Here is an 18,491-nt window from a genome sequence, read left to right as displayed (position 1 = left end):
AAAAAAAGAGTAAAAATTTGCCACATTTTGCTTCATTTCTCAGGATTTAGATCCATGTGTTCCAGACAGATAACGTGTTTGGCTTCAATGTGTCAATAAGCACCAAATTTTAGGTACAAGAAGTACAACCCATTAATTAAAAATCCACCAAATGCATTGTCCATCATGTGCCACGGTGATACATTTGTCATTTTCAAACTTTTTAGTCTAGATTTACAGAAATCTGCAGAGAATAGGATTAGTAATCTGCTGTGGGCTTTTTTGTCTAAGGTGTGCATTATGTATCTCCAGATTTTACATCGCAAACTGCATACATTAATTAATAGACCTGATGACCCTGATGAAGCTGGTGTACTTAAATTTACAATGTATGTCTCAAAGGCCTATTCGAAATGCAATATGTGCCCATGCATGATAACAGTCAGCTCCTCAGCGTTCCTCCTCCCTGCGGCTGCTGAGATTTCCTCTGCTCAGTACAAGCTGCAGCTGTGAGGTTGGGTGGGTAGAGAATGAATATTGGTGAACTTATGAGCGCTCTTACGTTTTAGCAAGTTTGATATGAGAATTTTACAGCCATTGACAGATTTTCATAATAAGTACACCAGCCTCTTAAGGTCAAATACATATTATACTAATATAAATTATATATATATATATATATAATGTGTGTGCATAAATACACTGTAAAGTTAGACATTCTTGAACTTACCATGTCCCAGTTCAGTTTGTGCATAGCTCCCAATGATTTTATAATTACTTGCAAGAGGCAGCCATTTAGAGATTTGCTCATCTGTGCCCAGGGCACTGATCGTCTTAATGAAAACCTCATGGACATAAAAACCAGTTTCTCCTCCCAGCGCTCTAAATCATCAAAAAAAAAAAAATAAAATAAAATAATGTTTCACGAGGATGGAATTTTGAGGATCAAGAGTCACCTCGCACCAACACAGCGTCACCAGTGGACAGTTATATTACAGGCTCCTCCTCAACAGGGACGGGGTTAGTTATTAGTTTTAATTTCATTTCACACATTGTGCCCCCATAATGTCATAGAAGACCTTTTGGGGAAAGGATGATTTCAACACTTTATTTTTGTATCCAAATTTCCCTGTAACTGGTGCTGGTATATTAGGCCCAGTTACAGTGGAAATGCAGCCTCCTGATGACCGATTCTCCAAGGACTCAGCAGCTGCTGTTACCTCTTTGCAACCAGCGATCACATAACCGTTGGCTCAGGAGGAGGAAGTGCAGTTAGTGCATGCAGCAATTGAGAAGACAGAGACAGTAATAAACCATCTCTGCTGAATAGCCGGCCAGGCACAACATCATGTGTGAGTCACGCTGCAATAATGAAGTCATGCCAGGCCGGCTAATCAGAAAAGGAGTAAGGGACGCTGGGCAGGTTCGAGGCGGGCTGCAGGGTGGTAAGTGGATACTGATGTGACCGCTGGAACAGGGTCCTGCCAATTAATTCGGTTATTTGTAAATATAAATGTTTATTTTCTCATTATAACTATATCAGCACAATGTATTAATTAAAATTGCAAAAAAGTGTGTGCATGAGAAATATTATAATATATATATATATATATATATATATTTTTTTTTAACTGGAAGAAAATATATAAATTGTATTTTTATTTATTTTTTTCCAGTTAAAAAAAAATAAATTAAAAAAATAAATATATTTTTTATTTTAACTGAAAATAAATAAAATATATAAGTCCCTAAAGTCACTTTTGGGTTTCTGGTTGTCAGTGGCCTAAGCACATTTCGGTTCGGTCCAGTGGGCGCAGCTCCTCCGTACATTAGAGGACAGACTCCTTTTGCGCCGTCCCTTTAAGGATCTGGAGATATTACCTGTATATATACGGCAGCTCTGGTCCGTTCTCATCCCATCCCATTTCCTTCATCTTCCTCTTCAGGTGTAAACTGTTCCTGACGGCTCCTTCATGTCTCTCTGAGCGCGTCTTGAAGTAGAGGAACTCTCGGTTGAAGACGGGGTCCTTGTGAATAACGCTTACTAAGGAAATGAGAGGATATGTGCATATGTTATATCATCATTGTGTCCAGCAGGGAGAGTTATGAAACATTGAAAAATTATTTGAGGAATTTATTTCTGTGGAAAAAAATAAAAAATGAAAAATTAATTTTACATACAAGTGGCTTTTAACCTCCGACTTTTCACCTGGTTAGTTGCCTGCACGGATATTATTGTTATACCATTTACTTGATAGCGCATTGCATGTGAAAAGGGGCGTACATAATAAAAGAAGTTATACAAATTTATATATATTTATTATACAATAATCATGACTAATACAAGAGACGACCGATACAGGAAGAGGAGCCCGCCCACAAGGGCTCACAATCTACAGGAGGCAGCCCACGAGGGCTCACAGTCTACAGGAGCCCGCCCACGAGGGCTCACAGTCACAGGGGATGGGTGAGGATACAGGAGGAGAGAGAACCCTGCCCGCGAGGACTCACAGTTTCCAGGTATCAGAACCTACTAAATCAGGAGTACAGATGATGGCAGTGATGGGTCACTACTGATCATTCAGAGGAAGAGACTGGTGCTGACCCATCACTGCCATCATCTGTACTCCGTTCTGATATCAGTGCAGTTAAAGGCAGAAAATAGACCCGAGAAAAAGCATTACATTTTTTTTTTATTTTTTTTTTTAAACAGAAATGAAAACAAATCTCCCAATAAAGTAAATAGCAAAGTTTCATAGCTTTCCAACCTAAACAAAATGAGGAGAAAATAAGAGAGTTTAGTGACCAAGATCAAGGAACAAGACGTATAAATACTTAAAAGCAAAACACACATCATTATTCAGTTGTGTCCACATTCAGCCCCCTGCGTCGCAGACTTTCCTCTGTATATTAGTGCCTTATTCCCAGGATCGAAAGGGGTCCTTTATCCGTGGGATGGGAGATTACTGACTGATCACTGGGGGGTCTACAACGCCGGGATCTATGGACTGAGGATAAGGTAGTATCTTTAAACTAACCCCTTAAGTATCCGCACCCGGCACAGCTGCCTTACCCACTCTCATTCACAGGGGGCGCAATATGATTTACCCCACCAAAATGTGTTATGACCTGGGATCCATTAAATAGAATAGAGGACATAAATTTAAAAAAAAAAAATATAAATATATATATATATATATATATATATATATATATATATATATATATATATATATATATATATATATATTATTTTTTTAGTAGGGATTTGTTTTAATGTCATAAATATTCTGTCGTTCCTTTGTGTACGCGGTGTCGTTCCTGTGTGTACGCGGTGTCGTTCCTTTGTGTTGTATCTGGTGCATGTGGTTATTATCGGTGACTTTGGCGCTCTGGACTTCAGCACCGTTGCACTTGTTTTGAGTCTGCGGCTTCGTCTTTGCAGCACATTTATAACCTGCAGTTCAGGAACCACCTGATAATCGTTTCTCTTATGTGACTGGCTTGCTTCTACATGGCTGGAGGCAACTCCGCAGGTTACCGGTCAGTCTGGTGTATGTAAAACCATAGAAAAACACATCACCGTGAATTTTATCCAACGACAATCAGTTCTGCTATATTTACATAAATGTAAAAAAAAAAAAAAACAAACAAACAAGCTGCGCTTTACTCACCCTCCCCAGGTCCAGCACTGAGTCCCAGTCAGCAGCTCTCAGCAGCACGTACTGCCAACTTGAGCAAAGCTGCTCAACTCCCTTATTGACCGCAGCGTTGCAGACAATAACAGACACCAAAAGCAGCGGAGATTCAGCGCCGGACCTGGGCAGAGCGAGTAAAGCACTGTTCATTGTCTGAAGCTCTGCTGTCACATCGATAGTGCTGTAGTTAATAAGTGACTTTAGCAGCTTTTGTCAAGTTGACAGTACCTACTGCTCAGGGCAGATGACTGGGATTCAGTGCTGGACCTGGGCAGAGTGAGTCAGGCCCTGTTTATTGACTGCAGTTCTAATGTCACATCAATAGCGCTGCCGCTAATAAGTGACTTCAGAAGCTTTATCCAAGTTAACAGCACATGCAGCTCAGAGCAGCTGACTGGGACTTTGTGCCGGACCTGGGCAGAGTGAGTCAAGCGCTGTTTATTGTCTGAAGCTCTGATGTCACATTGAAATACTACGGTCTATAAGTAACTTCAGCAGCTTTGGCCAAGTTAACAGCACCTGCAGCTCAGAGCAGCTGACTGGGATTGAGTGCTGGACCTGGGGAGGGTGTATAAAACAATTTTGTTTTCTCTTGCATGTACTGTGCATTTCTTTTGTTGCAGAAACAATTCCACAGGAACAAAAGAACCTTCGGATTTAAGGTCTCCGTTGAAATGTAGGTGTAACATTTGCATAAAAAAAAGTTTTTTCTCTGCAACAGAATGGAGTGGATTTTGCACAATCTCCCCATAAGCAAAAAAAAAAATAAATAAAAAAAAAAAAAATCACTTTGCAGATACTGGAAAACCCTGCGGATTTAATGCACGGAAAATCCGCACTAAATACTCATGTGAACTGAGCCGAATAAGTGAGCTCTTACCCACTGCTCTTTTTATCCGGGTCTTCTCCGCGCCTTCATCCAGAATGTTGGTGAGGGTCTCCACATTGAAGGAGGGGCTCTGCCTCTCACTGGCGAGGTCGGGGTTGACGTCTCTCCCTGCAGAGCTCACTTTCCACCAGGCCATTGTGTGCTGGGGCTTGCTTGTCTGCCTGCTTGTCTGTCTGTCTGCCTGCTTGTCTGCCTGCTTGTCTGCCTGCTTGTCTGCCTGCTTGTCTGCCTGCTTGTCTGCCTGCTTGTCTTGCACTGGTTGATCTGTGACTTTGCACAGAAGTCTCTCCAGGAGAAAGTGCAGGAGAAGTCTCAGCTGCTGATTAATGGCAGAGATCACAAACAGCTAAAAGGGTTTGTCCTGTGCATTGTAACTGCGGTTGGTGGGAGGCGGAGGCGACACAGTGCGGGGAGGAGGATTTCACCGGATTAACTCTTTTCTAACCAGACGTGCAACTTCTATCAAACTTCGGCTCGTTTCCCTCAATATTTGTGCTCGGAAAATCGGCAGAGATCGTAGCCGCTAAATGGAACATTTCACGTTCCGTTCACACATTAGAGCAGATCCAGCAGTGATCCATTCTGCAAACACAACTTCTTTGTCCATTTTCAAAAAATTGATTTTTGCCGGATCCGTTTTTAACCCCTTCACGACCATGGACGGTTATATCCGTCATGGAGCGTGTCCCGTTAAGCCCCGCCCCCTGCCGCGGGCAGGCGGCTTTGATCGGCACACATATCAGCTGTTTTCAACAGCTGACGTGTGCCTACATGTTAGGGCGGCTTCTCACTTGCGAGTTTCTCGCACCATTTGTCCCAATGATTTCCTATGAAAGGGGATTAAAAGTAGGATCACACACGCGCACCAGCGTTCACATTTGCGAGTGTGGCAGGAACTTCGCTCATTAAATATTCAACAGATGAATGTGACATCACATTCCCAAAGGTAAATTAACTGACACGTGTAATCATTTTTATTCAGTTAAGATGTTGCAGGAAACATGCATCTCTAACGCGACACACACGCGAGCAAAATCAATCATTTATTCAGAAATAGCATTGCACTCTGACCTAACGTGAACTAAAATCAGCCGAGTTTTTTTCAGCCAACTCGGACCGATTTTACTCGCATAGATGTGTTTCCAGCCGTACGAGTGGAATCGCTTCCACCCATAACATTAACCCCTTACATCTCGCTACCAAAGTCTGGCAGCGAGATGTATATACGCACGGTGAAGATTTTCACTTACTGCCGCCCCCACCGGAAGTCACGTGAGTGATCACGTGACTTTCGGTGGTTGCCATCGTAGCACAGGGTCATGTGATGACGGCTGCAGCTATGACGTTTCACTTTCGTTTTCATCCGGCCCGGAGGCCAGGGAAGCAGGAAGTGACTGTATCTGCGGTTTACAGCTGTATAGCTGTGATCAGCAGATAGATAAGAGCGATCGGATTGCTGATCGCTATAGCCCCCTAGGGGAACTAGTAACATTAAAAAAAAAAAGTAAAAAAAAAGTTTTAAAAAATAAAAAAAAACAAAAAACCTAAAAGTTCAAATCACCCCCCTTTCCCCCATTGAAAATTAAAGGGTTAAAAAATAAATAAATATACACATATTTGGTATCGCCGCGTTCAGAAATGCCCAATCTATCAAAATATAAAATCAATTAATCTGATTGATAAACGGCGTAGTGGCAAAAAAATTCCAAACGCCAAAATTACGTTTTTTGGTCACCGCAAGTTTTACGCAAAATGCAATAACAGGCGATCAAAACGTAGCATCTGCGCAAAAATAGTAACTTTAGAAACGTCAGCTCGAGACGCAAAAAATAAGCCATCACTGAGCCATAGATCCCAAAAAATGAGAACTCTACGTGTTTCGGAATATGGCACAAAACGTACGCCACTTTTATTGGACAAACTTGTGAATTTTTTTTAACCCCTTAGATATAAGTAAACCTATACATGTTTGGTGACTACAAGCTCGCACCAACCTCAGGCATCATATCCACACATCGGTTTTACCATATAGTGAACACCGTGAATAAAACATCCCAAAAACTATTGTGCCATCACACTTTTTTGCAGTTTTTCCACACTTGGAATTTTTTTGCTATTTTCCAGTACAATATATGGTAAAACCTATGGTTTCATTTAAAAGTACAACTTGTCCCGCAAAAAACAAGCCCTCATATGGCAATATTGACGGAAAAATAAAAAAGTTGCATCAGTTTTTTCTATCAGTTCCTTCAGTTTTTTGACGAATCCGTTGTGATACTGAGCATGCTCAGTTCAAATAACCAGATCCGGAGCCATATCTGTTTTTTTGCCGCATTACGCCGGATCCAACATCCATAGGCTTCCATTATAAAATACACCGTACGGTTTTTCGCCGGAGACAAAAAACGTTCCCCTCAGCGTTCTATACGGCTGCCGGACAAGCAAATTTTCCGGAAGGAACGCAAGGCCATACGGCACAATCGGGGGAAAAAACGGATCCGGCGGCAACAGACGCCGGATCTGTTTTTTCAGGTTTTTGCCGTATTGTGCCTGATGGCAAAAAACTGATGTGTGAAAGCAGCCATAACAATCAGGTAACAGATCTGGATTCCATTGTTAAAAAAACCAAAACGTATCCTGCAAAAATCAATTATTTTCAAAACGGACAAAAAAGTGTCTGCAGAACTTTTTGCCAACGAATCAGTTCTAAAGGATGATCCCTCCCTCATCTGTCACTCAACCTGTGCCCTTTGTTCTGCAACTGATCTAAGACTGACACATCATCTATACTCCGAACCTCGCATCTCCGTTTTCAAGACGCCTCTCGTGCTGCTCCAGTCTTCTGGAATGCACTACCCCAAACGATCCAACTAATATCCAACCACCATGTCTTAAAGTGTGCTCTAAAAACACATCTCTTTTGAGATGTTAATCATAATCTGCTCCCTCCTCTTCCTCTTTCTCCACGTCCTCCGTGCACCTCCTGGCTGATGACCGGGTCCTGCAGCTTCAGATGAATACCCCTATTTATCATACTGATGTCCGGACCATACATGGCGAGCATATACCCATCGTGTCCCCCCGCTTTCCCCCATAGACCGTAGCCTACGAGCAGGACCCTCGCTCCTATAACTATTGAACTATTTGTTACTTGTTTTTTATTTTTTGGGGGTTTTTTTTGCTGGTACATGTCTCTGCTTCATTGTAAAGCGCTCCGGAATATGTTGGCACTATATAACAAAAGTATTATTATTATAAGTATAAATGAGCAAATGCAAAGATGGTCCGCTTTCCATCCAGAAAACTCAGGCGATTGTTTTTTCTCGTTTGTCATCCGTGTGCAGTCAAGTTTTATATATCAGCCGTTATTAAAAATATACAAGACTAAACACAGTTATACTGTGGCTGATTTTTTTGGGGACACCATAGACTTGAATTGGCGAGTTTCATCCAACACACAAAATAAGCATTTTTTTTTAACTTGCAGATCTTACTGTGAGGCAACACTCACAAATGAGGCCCCAGTTACTTGTACAGTGGCTATAGGCAACCAGAACGATCTTACTGTGAGGTAATCTTCATAAATGAAGCCCCAGTTACTTTTGCAGTGGCTATAAACAACCAGAACAATCTTACTGTGAGGTAATCTTCATAAATGAAGCCCCAGTTACTTTTGCAGTGGCTATAAACAACCAGAACAATCTTACTGTGAGGTAATCTTCATAAATGAAGCCTCAGTTACTTTTGCAGTGGCTATAAACAACCAGAACGATCTTACTGTGAGGTAATCTTCATAAATGAAGCCCCAGTTACTTTTGCAGTGGCTATAAACAACCAGAACAATCTTACTGTGAGGTAATCTTCATAAATGAAGCCCCAGTTACTTTTGCAGTGGCTATAGGCAACCAGAATGATCTTACTGTGAGGTAATCTTCATAAATGAAGCCCCAGTTACTTTTGCAGTGGCTATAGGCAACCAGAACGATATTACTGTGAGGTAATCTTCATAAATTAGGCTGTGCATTGGCTACAGGCAACCAGAACAATCTTACTGTGACGTAATCTTCATAAATGATGCCCTAATTACTTCTGCATCGGCTATAGGCAACCAGAATGATCTTACTGTGAGGCAATTATCATAAATGAGGCCTTAGTTACTTTCGCAGTGACTATCGTAAACCAGCACGATCTTACTGTGAGGTAAACTTCATAAATGATGTCCTAATTTCTTCTGCATTGGCTATAGGCAACCAGAATGATCTTACTGTGAGGCAATCTTCATAAATGAAGCCCCAGTTACTTTCACAGTGACTATCGGAAACCAGAACAATCTTACTGTGAGGTAATCTTCATAAATGAGGCCCTAATTACTTCTGCAGGGGCTATAGGCAACCAGAATGATCTTACTGTGAGGCAATCATCATAAATGAGGCCCCAGTTACTTCTGCAGGGGCTATAGGCAACCAGAATGATCTTACTGTGAGGCAATCATCATAAATGAGGCCCTAATTACTTCTGCAGGGGCTATAGGCAACCAGAATGATCTTACTGTGAGGCAATCATCATAAATGAGGCCCCAGTTACTTCTGCAGGGGTTATAGGCAACCAGAACGATCTTACTGTGAGGCAATCTTCGTAAATGAGGCCCCAGTTACTTCTGCAGTGGTTATAGGCACCCAGACCAATGTTGCTGTGAGGTAATGCTCAGAAATGAGGTCCCAGTTACTTCTGCAGTGGTTGTTGACAAACGTTGCTATAGTTACAGACTTTATAGCGACTTAGCAGGTTGCCCCACCTTAGCAACTATACGGTTGCTGCCCCTTTAATAATGACTCTTTGGGCACTGTTGCTTTAATTCTTTAAGACTCTTAAAAAACGGTGGTTTTGCATTCAACACACAGACACCCATTTTCTCTATAGAGCCTAAACTGAGGGGGGCAAATCTCGTGTCGGGGGGTGATTACGCGTTTTAATGTTCGCAGTATTTTTAGTCTGTGGTTTTGTAGTCAGTGAGCTCCACACACAGATTTTCTGCTTTATATATAAAGATTTATGATTTTATTAAAGGACTTTTCCCTTTTCAAGATTTTTTTTTTTTATTATCTCCATTAGTATTAGAAATTGTGCTTTATTCACCCTCACAGGGTCCGATGCGGAGTCTCTGTCCACTGTTCCTGGTGTCTGACGTCATGTCAACAGCGCTGCAGCTCAACGGTTCAGCTCGTTAGACCGCTCGAGCCGCACAGAGCAACAGTCAATGCTACAAATAACTGCAGACACCAGAGAGCAGCAGCGGAGACTCAACAATGGACCTTGGAAGGGTGAGTTAGGCAAGGTTTTTTTTTTAATCCTAACAAATCTTATAGGTGAAACTTTTCTGAAAGCTTGGTTAGGATAAAAAGAGAACTATGCCTAACTCACCCTTCCCAGGTCCATTGCTGAGACCTTGCATTATTATAATGATGATGCTGTTCATGTGGTCTGTAAATGATGATTTTGTCCTCTCTTCAGCTCTCAGCCTTCCACTGACTTCACCCATTTCACGATTTCCTCTTCTCTCACGTAGTAGAAGGGATTCTCTGTTGAACAATAGAAGATTCTGTCGTTAGTTCTATGAGTGTAACGAGGAAGCCGATGGCCGAATATCACTGCAACATGTAAGATACTGCGTTATGTGGAAAGGAGGCATCCAATAAATAACCATAGAAACGTAGAAATATTTTTTCCCATGTGCCCCTTCTTCTAGGGAATCACCCTATTAAAAATTCATTAAAATGTAACTGTCATTTTAATTTTTTATTTCACAAATCGATAGAACACATAAAAATAAACAACTTTGTAATATATCTTATCAGAGAGATCTGCTTCTTTCTCTGCCAGAATTCATCAGTCTCCCCATTACTGAGAGAGGAGATGGCAGTTATTACTGATGAGTCTATGATTATGAGAGGAGGGAGGAGCTAAAGGCAGTGGGAGGAGCTATAGGCAGTGGGAGGAGCTGGATTCAGAGCCCCACCCTCCTAGGAGCTACTTGAGGCCGAGTTCTACTCTCTTAGGCCTCTACCATACTTCCGCAAAAAAAGCGTATGTGTCTCACGTTCCGTTTTTCGGGTCCGTGTTCCGGTTTTTATGGGCGTTTCTCCGGTACGTGTGACATCCGTGTGATGGCGTATGCTCGCCGTGTGTGCGTGTGGAATATCCGTGTATGTGTGAGATACGTACGTGTAATGTTCGTGTGGTGTCCATTTGAAATGATCCGTGTGTGTGTGGCAAAATGTCGTTGATGCATACCCGCTGACAGCCGACACAGACAGAGACGCGCGATGAGAATGAACTCAAGTGAACCTCACCCGACTTCATTGTCATACCGCGGCTCTGTCTATGTGTGGCGTCCTGATTAGCGGTCACCCGTGAAGGACTCACCGGTGACCGATAATCCCCTGAGTGACTGAAGTTAGCGGCGTGATTATTGCTGCCGTCACTCAGGCTACCCGCGGCCAGCTGGAGTCCTCCACCTGAGACCGCAACTCACCTGTGACTTTTTTGCAGATCGCGCAGCTCACTTCTGTCACTTGGACAACTTGCTGTCACAGTTGGAGGGTCACCTGAGTGACGTCATCGCTGATTGCGCGGCTCACCTTAGTTGCTGCGTGGACCTGACAGAGAGCGGACATGTTATGTGGCCACTCTTGTCAACTTCATGTAGCAGAGCTGAGAGCGTCGTGGGACCTCCGTGGATTACGCCGAACCTGGAGGGGTATTTGTGGCTTAATAAAGTGGTGAAAGAGGGTGTTTGTTTTTGTGTATTATTCCAAATAAAGGATTTTTTGGATGTGTGTGCTTATTTTCTTTAACGTACAGGTTAATCATGGACGGTATCTCGGGGAGACGCCTGTCATGATTAACCCATTATTACCTCGATTGCCACCGCACCAGGGCAATTCAGGATGAGCTGGGTAGAGTCCCAGAAATGTTGCATCTAATGGATGCGGCAATTCTGGGCGGCTGCTAGCTGATATTGTTAGGCTGGGTGGCTCCCTATAACGTGGAGCCCCCCATCCTGAGAATACCAGCCTTCAGCCGTGTGGCTTTACCCTGGCTGGTATCAAATTTGGGGGGGGCGTACGTCGTTTTTGTTTATTTATTTATTTATTTAATTTACTGCATGATATAGACCCACCCGCTGTTGGCTGTGATTGGTTGCAGTGAGACAGCTGTCACACAGCGTGGGGGCGTGTCTGACTACAACCAATCATAGGCGCCGGTGGGCGGAGGAAGCAGTGAATACGAGATTGAATAATAAGCGGCCGGCATTTTCAAAAAAGTAAAAGCCGCCGGAGGTTTTTAACAGCTGTGCAGCGCTGCGCCCGTTATCGGGGATTGGTGAGTATGCGAGAGGGGGAGAGACTGACATGGACAGAGAGAGGGACAGAGAGACAGAGCGACCATCTGACAGCGAAAAATACCGACCGACTGACAGAGGGAGATTGAACGACATCGCATACAGAATTCACCAAAAAAACGCACTTGGACGGTACGGGTAGAACACGGACATGCTATGTGTCACATACGTGCATACCCATTGACTTTAGCGGGTCCATGCCTGCGTGATGCCGGAGAAAAATGGACATGTTGAGCGTGTGGAAAAACGCACACACGTACAAACGACATGGACACACGTTCCGTGTGGCTTCACGTGTGTGTGCCTGTTACCATAGGGTAACATTGGTGTACGTGTCTCCGTACCGCCGGTACATGCAAAAACGTACCAAACATGTATTGGGGGCACGGATGTGTGTCGGAGGCCTTAGGAACAGCTAGAGACAGAGTGCTATACTCTTCTGGGAGGAGCTAAAGGTAGAGTTCCACTCTTCTGGGAGGAGCTTGAGGCAGAGATCCAACCTCCTGTGAGGATCAGGATTCAGAGCTCCACCCTCCTAGGAGCTGCTTGAGGCAGAGCTCAACCCTCTTAGGAACAGCTAGAGGTAGAGCTCTACCTTCCTGGGAGGAGCTAGATTCAGAGCCACATCCTCTTAGGAGGAGCCACCTTCTTAAAAGCAGCTAGAGGCAGTGCTCCACCCTCATGGGAGGAGCTACATTCAGAGCCCCACCTCTTAGGAGCAGCTAGAGGCAGCGCTCCACCTTCCTGGGAGGAGCTAGATTCAGAGCTCCACCTTCTTAAAAGCGCTAGAGGCAGAGCTCCACCTTCTTAAAAGCACTAGAGGCAGAGCTCCACCTTCTTAAAAGCGCTAGAGGCAGAGCTCCACCTTCTTAAAAGCGCTAGAGGCAGAGCTCCATCCTTATGGAAAGAGCAAGAGGCAGAGCTCCACCCTTCTGGGAGGAGCTACATTCATAGTGCCACCTCTTAGGAGCAGCTAAAGGCAGAACTCCACCCTCCTGGAAGGAGCTAGACTCAGAGCCCCACCTCTTAGGAGCAGCTAGAGGGAGAGCTCCACCTTCCTGGGAGGAGCTAGATTCAGAGCCACACCCTCTTAGGAGGAGCTAAATTCAAAGTCACACCTTCTTAGGAGCAGCTAGAGGCAGAGCAGCTCCACCTTCTTAAAAGTAGCTAGAGGCAGAGCTCCACCCTTATGGGAGGAGCAAGAGGCAGAGCTCCACCCTTCTGGGAGCAGCTACATTCAGAGTCCCACCTATTAGGAGCAGCTAAAGGCAGAGCTTCACCCTCCTGGAAGGAACTGGAAGCAGAACTCCACCCTCCTGGGAGGAGATAGATTCATAGTCCCACCCTCCTAGGAGGAGCTAGATTCAGAGCCCCACCTCTTAGGAGCAGCTAGATGCAGAGCTCCCCCTTCTGGGAGATGCTAAAGGCACAGCTCCACCCTCTCCTGTGAGGAGCTAGATTCAGAGCCCCCTCCTGGCAGAACATAGAGGCAGAGCTCCACCCCCTTCTCCTATTGCATAGAATCTCATCAGTAACAACTTCCCTCTCCTCTCTCAGTAATGGGGGAGACTGATGAATTCTGGCAGAGAAAGAAGCAGATCTCTCTGATAAGATATATTACAAAGTTGCTTATTTTCATGGGCACTATTGATTTATGAAATAAAATGTAAAACGACGGTTACACTTTAAGTTCTCATACACTCACCCGTATAATGTCTCCTTACAAATACAAAGCGTACACGCTGTAATAAAGCCCCATAGAGGTCTCTGTGGTCATATTATACCTCCATGTGACTCCACTGCAACCAGACGAGCTCACGGGGCCATCCACAGAGACTCAGCCATGTTTGCCATTTGCAGACGATACTGATCTGATCATTTTAATGTTGGTCTGAACCCGGCCCTATATAGTGGATATTATCTGTTGCATTTATTGTGAATTAAGCAGATGTAAAGCCTCATTCAAACATCCATTTTTGGGGGGTTTTTTGCTTTAAAGGAAAAATTGACCATTATTCATCACTGCGCTGGACCCAATTTTCATCCATTTTAGGCTGTTTTTGTCTTGTATTTCCCCCCAAAATTCTCCTACCCATTTAAGCAGTAAAAAAATGGACACAATCTGAGTATTCACTGCTTTCTTTTTCATTGTTGTGCTTACCTGGGTCATCAGTCATTATTGCTACCAGCTCCTCTGTTTTTTTTTGGTTTCTTACTGAAAATAGGAAATAGCAAAAAATCTTTAATCTCCAGATCATGGAAAGAAGGAAAAAAAGTGCCGAATAATGCAAAGTGATGGCGCATTGTGCAACCCCATTAAGCCCTATGGACGCCAAAGACACGGTCCCCACTCATCGCCTCCTTTGTATTAGGCCCCCTTCACACGTCCGTGAAAATACACGCACGTGTGTTACGTCCATTTTTCGGGTCCATTTTCCGTTTTTGTGTCCTTTTTTTTGGTCCGTGTGGCATCTGTGTGAACTGCGTATGCTAGCCGTGTGTGCGTGTGAAACTTAACTGATGTGTGTGTGTCTTGTCCGTGTGAAATGTCCGTGTGTGTGATGCTAAATGTCATTGATACATAACCGCTGACAGCAGACAGAGTCGCGCGCTGAGAATAAACTCGGCTGAACTTCACCCAACTTCATTGTCATACCGCGGCTCTGTCTGGGTGTTGTATCCTGATTAGCGGTCACCCGTGAAGCACTCACCGGTGACCGCTAATCCCCTGAGTGACTGAATTGAGCAGCGCGATTAGCGCTGCCTTCACTCCGGCTACCCGTGGCTAGCTGGATCCTCCCCACGTGACCGCAACTCACCTGTGACTTCATCGCTGTAATTCGGGAGACTTGCTGTCACAGTTGGAGGATCCAGCGGTGGCCGCGGGTAACCTCAGTGACATCATCGCTGTTCGCGCTACTCACCTCAGTTGCTGCGTGGAGGTGACAGGAGCGGTGGTGTATTCTGCTGCTCCTGTCACCTGCATGTAGCAGAGCTGGATGCGACGCTGGATGTCCATGGATTACGCCGGACATGGAGGGCTTTGTTGGGGTTAATAAATTGGTGACGAGGGAATTGGTTTGTGTTTTTTTTTTCTAATAAAGGATTTTTCTGGTGTGTGTGTTTTTTAACTGTAACCTACAGATTAATCATGGAAGGTATCTCGGGGAGACGCCTAACATGATTAATCTAGGATTTAGTGGCAGCTATGGGCTGCCATTAACTCCTTATTACCCCGATTGCCAACGCACCAGGGCCAATCGGGAAGAGCCGGGTACAGTTCCAGAACAGTCGCATCTAATGGATGCGGCCATTCTGGGCGGCTGCTGGCTGATATTCTTAGGCTGGGGGGCTCCCCATAACGTGGAGCTCCCCATCCTGAGAATACCAGCCTTCAGCCGTATGGCTTTATCTGGCTGATATAAAAATTGGGGGGGACCGCACGCCGGTTTTTTTAATTATTTTTTTTTTACAGCACAGTATAGACACGCCCACCAGCGGCTGTGATTGGCTGCACTGAGACAGCTGTCACTCAGCGTGGGGGCGTGTCTCACTGCAACCAATCATATGTGTCACGCTCCCCGGGTCCCGACGTCGTTCCTCACTCACTGCTCCGGTCCCCGGGTCCCCTGCCTCCAGCCACACATCCTCCTCGGCACCGCTCCCTGCTCTGGCCTCCGGCACCCGGGCGTCGCGCATGTGCATTAGGGCACGCGCGCGGTCACTGACCTCCTCTTAAAGGCCCTGCACTCCCTAACAGGATATTGCATCAGTCAGGGTCAGGTATATTAGGAGCTTCCTGCCTGGAGGGCGTCGCCTGTTCGTCGAGTTCTGCAAGCTAGAAGTCCAGGTCCCTTGTGCCTTACTCGTACTGTGAAGGCCTAGGCTATGAATCGTTTGTCCAGTATGATATTATATTATAATAAGATTAATCTGTATTTTCTATGTTTTATGTATTGCTTTTTACATATACCTGAATGAAATGTTGCAAGGATTGTAAACGTAAACCAACTATGCTTAGGGCTAAGTAATGAGTTTGCAGTCTCATAAATAAGTAAAGTGACATTCTTCAATGTCTTCTTCCAGTCTTGGAAAACCGGTTAGACTCATGATTAAGCAATATTCTTGAATAGACTTTCCTCTCTTCCCAGACACACCTGAATGCCTTAAAGGAATGTTGTTTTACAGGACTGTCCAAAAAGCTGTATAAAATGTTATGCTTTTGAATACACTGGCAGAAGACCCTCACTTCTCCCAAATAGAGACACGTTTCTCTGTGTGGTCATTTTCCTGATTCATATACATCTGCACAGTTCTGATTTGAAATCCAAATCCGTGACCCTGAGAGAGACCCGGAGGTCTCCCCCAACAGTTTGGCGCCCAACGTGGGGCCCCCATAAGGACACCCCGATACCTGGACACCCCGATACCTTGGACGTCACGGACCAGGACCTCCCTTCGCTCCAACAGGCCTGATCAACCTACAACCCCGGTGAGTGTTTGCATATTGTGTATTCACTGCCGATACGGTTGTTCTTGGAGAGGAGGGGGTGACAGGCCTTGTGTTACCATCGGAGTTAAAGGTACCCGATAGTGACTCGGCGGTGGTGCCCGCTGGGGGCCCAGTAGCTCGAATCCTACCCTGTGGTGTGGATTTCAATTGTCACAAGGGATCCGGAGGATGGATTGTAGGGAGTAAGAGGGCAGCAGTTGGATATAGCTGGATAGACTGACCCGATCCGTAGTTTGAGGATACGGGGGGGATACCCGTGATCGAAGATAGGGATTAGGACAATAAATTGGTACAGCTGACCAAGTCCGGAGGGCGGGACATTCTTGTATGTGACATTTTTGTACGTCCTCCTCCTTTCACGGGACACCTTTGTTTTTACTTAGCTGAGGGAGCTAGAGTAAGGGTGGAACGCCCAGTGCCGGCCGGACTGTAGCGTGCACCATATAGTCTTGAATTAGTGTAATCCAACTGCCGCCAAGACAGCAACAATGTTTAGGTGGAGAAAGAAGAAAGTTGAGAAGCCGGAAGGATCACAGAATGTTATAGAATTAGTGACAGACAGAGAGGGAAAGAAAGTTGTGCGCCATGCCTTAGAGATTTTTAAGGTGTTAGGTTTGCCTAGGAGCAGACGGCTACAGCCGTCACAATGGAATGCGGCGCTGAAGGGAAAGAAAGGAAAGTTGAAAAATAAAGGATTATGGGAGGATGCACAGGTGTTTGGTAAAGTAGCGCAGATGTTGCAGTCAGAAGGATATGTTGAAATAGAAGAAGAAGGTGAAGGAGGAGAAGCTGTGTTTTATTATATGTTACCTAAATCCGAGAGCAGGGTAAATGAACATGTGGGGTGTTTTGTTGCCACTGCTGCCCCGCTACGCCAGTCAACCTTAGGGTTGTTATTGGACATGGCTGTGCCCCAAGCAGGTCAAGACCCCATGAAACCTGCCACATCGACACCCCATATCCCAGCTCCTATATCTCCAGTAGCGTCCTCCATAGCTGGCCATGCCTCCCAGTTAGAGTCACTGCCCCATGCCTCCCCACCGGTAAACCCTCCCCCTGTTCCACCTCCCATAATAACCCCAACACCAGCCCCCACATATCCGTCGGTCCCGGTCGGAAAACCGCCCCCATATGACCCGGCTGGTTGGACATGTTTTCAATGTGGCTGTCAGAACCCAGGTTGGAGAGACCTTTGCTATAGTTGTGGGGCACACCGTCCACACCCTGGCCACAAACAGGTTCCTACATTCCCAGTTTTAACAGCAGAAGGCGGATATTATGTGCCCCCCCACAACAGAGGATGGTCGAGCAGACTCAGGAGTTGCGGCCCCTACCTCTGCCCTCGGCCCCTCCCGTCCCTGTAATGCCGTCACTCCCCCCACCAGCCAGTCTCACGCCACGCACCCCGCCCCCGGCTCCTTCCTCCTCGGCCACCATATACATACCTCCCAACTTTTAAAGAAGGAAAAGAGGGACAAAGCTTGCGGCGCGCATAGCGCGCCGCGGCAAATTTTTAGGCCACGCCCCCTAACCACACCCATTTCACAGTCACGCCCATATCCACTCCCCATCCACACCCATTCAGCACAAACACGCAGGCAGCCGGCGGGCCTCCAGCACGGACACGCAGGCAGCCAGCGGGCCTCCAGCACGGACACGCAGGCAGCCGGCGGGCCTCCAGCACGGACACGCAGGCAGCCGGCGGGCCTCCAGCACGGACACGCAGGCAGCCACAGTGAGGCGGCCGGTCGCCTTCACAGACAGGCGGCCGGCCGCCTTCACAGACAGGCGGCGGGCCGCCCGCACAGAGAGGCGGCCAGCCGCCCGCAGAGAGAGGCGGCCGGCCGCCCGCACAATGAGGCGGCGGGCCGCCCGCACAGACAGGCGGCAGGGGGGCGCCCGCACAGACAGGCGGCAGGGGGGCGCCCGCACAGACAGGCGGCAGGGGGGCGCCCGCACAGACAGGCGGCAGGGGGGCGCCCGCACAGACAGGCGGCAGGGGGGCGCCCG

At 46.0% G+C, this 18,491-nt stretch overlaps 1 protein-coding gene across 1 annotated transcript in view; it reads right to left on the bottom strand.

The window, feature by feature from the left end:
* Positions 1-4,771, bottom strand: part of LOC142249082 (peroxisomal acyl-coenzyme A oxidase 2-like) — a 37,918-nt gene extending 33,147 nt beyond the window's left edge. Inside the window, exons 1-3 of the mRNA XM_075320674.1 lie at positions 4,558-4,771; positions 1,861-2,023; positions 710-861 (exon numbers count right to left, since the gene is read on the bottom strand). Of these exons, the coding sequence (XP_075176789.1) occupies positions 710-861; positions 1,861-2,023; positions 4,558-4,702 (460 nt within the window). The 5' untranslated portion in view covers positions 4,703-4,771. The remainder of the gene's footprint in view (positions 1-709; positions 862-1,860; positions 2,024-4,557) is intronic.
* Between the last annotated feature and the right edge of the window lie 13,720 nt (positions 4,772-18,491).

The sequence above is a fragment of the Anomaloglossus baeobatrachus genome, chromosome 8 (genome assembly GCF_048569485.1).
Source record: "Anomaloglossus baeobatrachus isolate aAnoBae1 chromosome 8, aAnoBae1.hap1, whole genome shotgun sequence".
Lineage (NCBI taxonomy): Eukaryota > Metazoa > Chordata > Amphibia > Anura > Aromobatidae > Anomaloglossus > Anomaloglossus baeobatrachus.
Note: the sequence above shows the minus strand (reverse complement) of the source record. Positions and strands in the feature narration are given on the sequence as shown.